This window comes from Metopolophium dirhodum, chromosome 1 (assembly GCF_019925205.1).
Source record: "Metopolophium dirhodum isolate CAU chromosome 1, ASM1992520v1, whole genome shotgun sequence".
Classification (NCBI taxonomy): Eukaryota; Metazoa; Arthropoda; class Insecta; order Hemiptera; family Aphididae; genus Metopolophium; species Metopolophium dirhodum.
The window spans coordinates 1,799,191-1,805,444 of NC_083560.1; the positions used below are offsets into that span (position 1 = coordinate 1,799,191).

Here is a 6,254-nt window from a genome sequence, read left to right on the forward strand (position 1 = left end):
GTAATAAGTGACATGCAGCATGCACTGACGCTGGAGGAATAGTCTATACTTTCATTTTTATTAAGTATGTCTATAAAATATATTAAATACCATTATAATTTTAAGTTTTCAAATAGATGAGTATAAATTAATTAGTGTCTATTCGTATTTTTTGTTTTTTGTAAACTTTAAACCTACCCTAACATTCGTATAAAACATTTTAGCTAAACGAATATGATGGTTGTATAACAATACATTTATATGACATGTATACTATGTGTGTAAGGAAATGTTGGTGGGTGGGTGTCCACTGATCTTAGTAATTTGGATACACATGGTAAATTTACTGTAGCCGCCACAAGCGCAAGTGCAACTAAAACTGCTTTTAATTATGCATTGCATATTATTAATGCGATTGCGATGTACAGCGGCGGCGGATTTAAATAACCGTCGCACATTCGCCGATATCTGCATATTTGTGTACAATGTATATTGATATATCTAGGTCCAAACAATAATAGTATAATACTTATTGGCTATTGTGTATTTATATATTTTATTTAAAAGTAATTTATTGTTACCTACGTAAATTGTAAATCTATATCTATATATATATAAATAAGTGTACATTTTGAATACATTTTATAACTCAAGATCCACCAAACCGATACAAATTCCAGGACATATTAAGATTGATATGTAGATGGTTTCTGTGAAGTGTGTACGCTGTGGGATAAGTGGTTCCGGAGTTATGGCCTCTTAACACACCTGGTGACACAACAACAACGTCTATATACAATTATTTTAGATTCTGAGCGATGCGATGAATGTATTGATTTTACAATGATGTGTGTTTTTTTTTTTTTATTATTTTTGTGTCTGTATCACTCATCACCTTTTATGACAGTAAAAGTGCTTGGATTTTCCTCAACAGTAACTTTTCTAATAGGAAAGTGAATCTAGTTAGTACTTTGGGGGGTCAAAAGTAAAAATTTCCCAGTAGTTTTCAAAAGCGACGTGAAAAACAAAAGAAAAATTAATAAAAACGGGAATTTTTACGCAAAATCTGTTTTTGAAGGCAGATGAAAATAATTAAAAATCCTTAGTCACAGTTTTTATTTATAAGCATTTAAAGTTCAAATTTTGACAAAATACGGAAAAATCACAAAAATCAGCAAATTATTTTGAGTTGTGAATTCATAAAAATTTTTCTTTTTAAATCTAAGGTTTAAAAATGGAATATAAGATCACTCATAAGCTTGTCTACCTTTATCAAAAAAAAAAATGTCTTCAAGAAACTTAAATTAAATTTTTATGAGCGTCTAAAATTTATATTTTTACAACAATTGATATTCACTCGATTTCTCATGTAACAATTTTCTTATTTTATTGTAATTAAAAACAAATGACTGTAGATACTTTAAAATTTCACTGAATATTTATATTAGCATTTTCTATACACCATACAATTTTGAAAATATTTTGACTCGTTTTGAGCTGTTGACGGACATTGTCAGTTTTCAATTTTTTCAGTTTTTTTTTCTATAAATATCAATAAAATTTTATTTGTTGGATAAAAAAGCGTGAAAATTTAATATAAGGCTCCTAATATATCGTTCTAATAGCAGTTGAAAAATATTAAAAATATATAGGCACAATTTTTTTTTATAAGCATTTAAAGTTCAAATTTTGACAACAATTATCAAATTTATAATTTATTAATTATTTTGTAGCTAAAAATGTATAAAATGTTTAACTGTTGTGGCTAAGGATTGAAAATTTAAAACAAGGCTCCGCGTAAGTAGGTTATAAATAAATTACTTTATTCACAATAATATCATCAAATATACTTGGTAATATCATAGGCTGACTGACCGTTTTCGCTCAGAATCGTTTTTCTTATACAATGATATTATATCATTGAATTCAAATTTAACACCATCCATTACAGTGACCCACTTGTAACCTACTGTACAGCAGAGCGACATCCACTTTTCCACCTTTTTATCTTATATTATAGTATTATTTTACTATTATCAACAAGGTTTGTTAAAGTTTTAAAATTTTAAATAATATGTTATTCTTATTAACAATAAGGTTTGTTAAAATAATTTTATATTAGTTATTTTCGAGACTTAAAAAATAATTACATATGAGTTTTGTTACATAAAGTTGTTTTATTAATATAAATAACTATATTTAAAAGTTATTCAATGTATTTATATATGTATATCATTTTACTCCGGGTAAATGTCAACTTACCCCAGCCCATGGGTAAGATGACGAATTTCGTTTTTTTTTTTATTAAAAAAAAATTGGTTTAAAGACAAATTTTGACATTGTTGTTTTTTTTTACAAAAGTTAAAAGTTATAAATTGGTATAGAATTTGAACTTGTATCATAAAAATTAGTCATCCGAGAATACTTCAAACCCTAGATCAGCGGTTCTTAACCTTTTGTAGAACACGGACCCCGATGAAAGATTTTTAGAGATCGCGGACCCCCTACCAATTTTTTTTCAAATACTTTTTTTTTTACAAAACATATAATTAAACTTTATTTATTATTTATATTAAACTTATAATTATTACACTTGAACATCATTAAACACTTAAATTTAAAAAAAAAAAATTGTAATATAAATTATTTTATTATTAATTATTATTATTATTATCTTATTCTTAATATTCTTAAAACTTAATTTTTATTTACTTAATTAATAAGTTTTAATGCGATGGTTGATGTTGCATTTCAGTTACTAGTTTTTGAACATCGGGCTCAATACTCGAAAGCTTTAATCGTAGTTCAGATTCTACGTTTTCTAATCGGTTTCGAAACTTATTCTTAATATAAACGAGGGCGGAGAATGCTTTTTCACATAAATAAGTTGTGGGAAATGGAATCAAAACTTTCAGAGCTTTACTCGATAATTGTGGATAATCCTTTCGAACATGCAACCAAAAATGTTCTAATGACTTTTGATTGAACTGCATTTTTAAACTAGTATCTGTAAACATTTCTACAAGGCTATCTTCTTCCAATGATGTCAGTCCATTTATTTGATGAATATCAATTTCAAAAGGTTGTCGAATCCAATTTCTACTTATATCTGGAACAGGAAAGTAATCACGGAAGCTACGTTGCATATCACCCATGTGTTGTATGAAATATTTAGAATCTTTATCTGACAATTCTTCTTCAGTTGATTCAATAAAATTTTTGAGATTTGGAAATGGATCGTAATTCTTCTTTGACAGCCGAAGACTCCACAGTTCCAACTTTTTAATCATCGCTTCAATCTTATCTTCAACTTTGAAAATTGTAATATGTGATCCTTGAAGACTTAAATTAAGTGCGTTTAAATGAGTAAATATATCTGATAGATATGCTAAAGTAGCCAACCAAGAATAATCATTCACGCGTTCACTCAACGAAAATGATTTATGTTCGATAAAAAATAATCTTACCTCATCTTTCAATTCAAATAGATGAGAGAGCACTTTACCTCGAGATAACCAACGAATTTCAGAATGCAACAGAAGTTGATAATGTTCACTATCCATGTCTTTGCAAAGTTGTTTAAAAATTCTTGAATTCAATGATTTTGCTTTTATAAAGTTCACAATTTTTACAGCCTCGTCCAAAACTGTTTTCAAATGTATTGGTATTTTTTTGGAAACTATGGCTTCGCGATGAATGCAACAATGATGCCATGTGACTGATGGTATGATATTTCTAATCCTTGCAATTAATCCAGTAAATTTTCCTGACATTGCTCGAGCACCATCTGTACTAACTCCTACACATTTAGTCCATTCAATTTCATTCGCTATAATAAATTCATTAATTTTACAAAATATTTCCTCTGCCGTGGTGTGTACCACAGTGGTTACGAATAAAATGTCTTCGGAAATGACATTATCGTATTCGTATCTTACATAACACAGTAATACTGATTTATTAGTTATATCGGTACTTTCATCAAGTTGGAGACTAAAGTAGTCACTTTTATTAATTCTTTTCAACAACTGTTCTTTAATATTTCCTGATAAACAATCAATTCGTTTTTTTATTGTATCATTTGACAATGCAATTTTATTTAAGCTATTTGCAGCTTCTTCGCCGATCATTGCAGAAACCATAGCTTTCGCAGCAGGAAATATCAAGTCCTCAGCGATCGTGTGAGGTTTCCCTGATTTCCCAATTAGTAAAGAAACTATGAACGATGCTTTTACGGCGCTTTCATTTGTACAATCAGTTGCAGTTTTTTTAATAAATTTCATATTTTTTCTCAATTCTTGCTCTTTATTTTTAAAAAAATCAATGGATTTCATGGCATGTTCTTTATGCTTAGTTTCGAGGTGTCTTTTTAGTTTTGATGGTTTTAAAGCCTCGTTTGATAATACCTCAAAACATACCACACATTGAGGTTTTGGTTCTTCTTCAGATCCGTTGGACGTGAAACCCATTGATAAATAATTACTATCATACTTACGAAGTTTTGTTGACTTGAGTTTTTTCATCATCAACGTCAGAATTCTTCCTTTTTAAATTTAACCAACGTTCCATTTAAACTAAAAAGGCTAATGTCTTTAAGATGATTTGAAAAAAAATCACGTATTAATTGAAATTATGTAGGTATAAAACTGATCAACTGCACTTATTGGTAGTAAATATACGACTGTCGAGTGCCGACTTCAATGCTGTATGCCTATAAAATTCGTATGAACAAGAAACTGATAAATAAATATTAATAATACAATTATTAGGTTTAGAATGTTTAGATACTTAATTGTATCGAATTCCACATTGTAATCGGTGTAATAAAGATAAGATAGGTTTACCTATCTCTTACAATATAAGATATATTTTATAATATAATATGAAACAAAAATAATAATCGAAAATACACTCATGTCACAAATTGACTTATGTTAGGTGGTAAAGTTGCCGCGGACCCCCGACATGAGTGTTGCGGACCCCTAGGGGGCCGCGGACCACAGGTTAAGAACCGCTGCCTTAGATTCGTCAATTTGCCCGGGTCTCCCCTACCTACCTAAATAGTCAATTATTAGGCTATATGACATAAGCGCCAATCTAATATTTTATGCCTGTTATACCCAACATATGACATAAGCGCCAAAGGAGCAAAAATGACATATCATTTTCGCCAAAATAAATATTTTATATAAGTAGTTTTTTCGAAATTGATATATCTTATAAAAATTATATTATATTATAAAATTAATAAATCATAAATTATGATATACATGCAATTCAATATAAATTTAATACATCGGTTGAGATTTTATAAAAAAAAATTAATATTATTAATTTAAAATTGCAGTCAAATCCATCTCTATTCTAGCAGAACATTTTTTTTTTGGTACACCTCAATGACACATTACCACTGGCCATTTCTCGTAAAAATCTACATTTTTGCTCTTTAAACAAAATACACACTACACCTTTATTCGTAACAGTTTTTGTAAAATCCATTTTAACGAATTCTTACGAAATAGGTACTAACAATATGTTATAACTAGGGCTTGGAAATTGAGGCATTTTGCATTTTTTTTTTGGAACTTTTTAGACGATACTCTCCTGGCCACAAATGTGTTTCATTAGCATGTGAATCTGAAAAACTAAATTTTATTATGCATTTTTATGCATTTTTTGGCTTTTTTTCCTTTTAAGTCATTTTTTGACATTTTAAGTCATTTTTATTGATTTCACACTAGTTCACTTCTGATCGTTTCTTGTCTATGCCGATAACTTAAAACTTGGAAATTACCACGGACTAAGATTAGTACCTATCCGATTTTATCTCGCCGATTACATTTTGTCGTTGTCGTGTTTCCTAATAATCGATTAGTATCCGATTTTATCTGACCGATTACAGTCGTAATTTCAGATATGCCCCAATCACTTCAGTGGACATGGAGAGAAGTTTTTCAAAGTATACATATTATTTTATTAACAGATAATCGTCGTTTATTTACTTTTGATAACATCAAAAACGCTCTAATTATACAATGCAATGATTTTTGAGTAATTTGTACGGTTTGATAAATTTATAGGACAAATATTTTTTATTTCATTTTTAAAGACATTATTTGTAATTTTTATGTCATATATTGAGCAATTTGTAAGCTTTGATAAATGTATATAGAATTGTATAGTAAAATAGAGTAAAATATTTAAAAAAATCTTTTGATGTTTTTAAGGTCATCAACTTCCAAGCCCTAGATATAACACAAAACTGCTCACACACG

The 6,254-nt window shown here is 28.7% G+C and overlaps 1 protein-coding gene across 1 annotated transcript; it reads right to left on the reverse strand.

Moving 5' to 3' along the window:
• Positions 1-2,705: 2,705 nt before the first annotated feature.
• Positions 2,706-4,502, reverse strand: LOC132937133 (zinc finger BED domain-containing protein 5-like). Its single transcript, XM_061003962.1, has one exon. The coding sequence runs from the start codon at positions 4,500-4,502 to the stop codon at positions 2,706-2,708; it is 1,797 nt and encodes a 598-aa protein (XP_060859945.1).
• Positions 4,503-6,254: the final 1,752 nt, after the last annotated feature.

Coding starts and splice junctions, on each gene's coding strand:
- LOC132937133 (XM_061003962.1), bottom strand. CDS start 4,502: ATGAAAAAACTCAAGTCAACAAAACTTCGTAAGTATGATAGTAATTAT.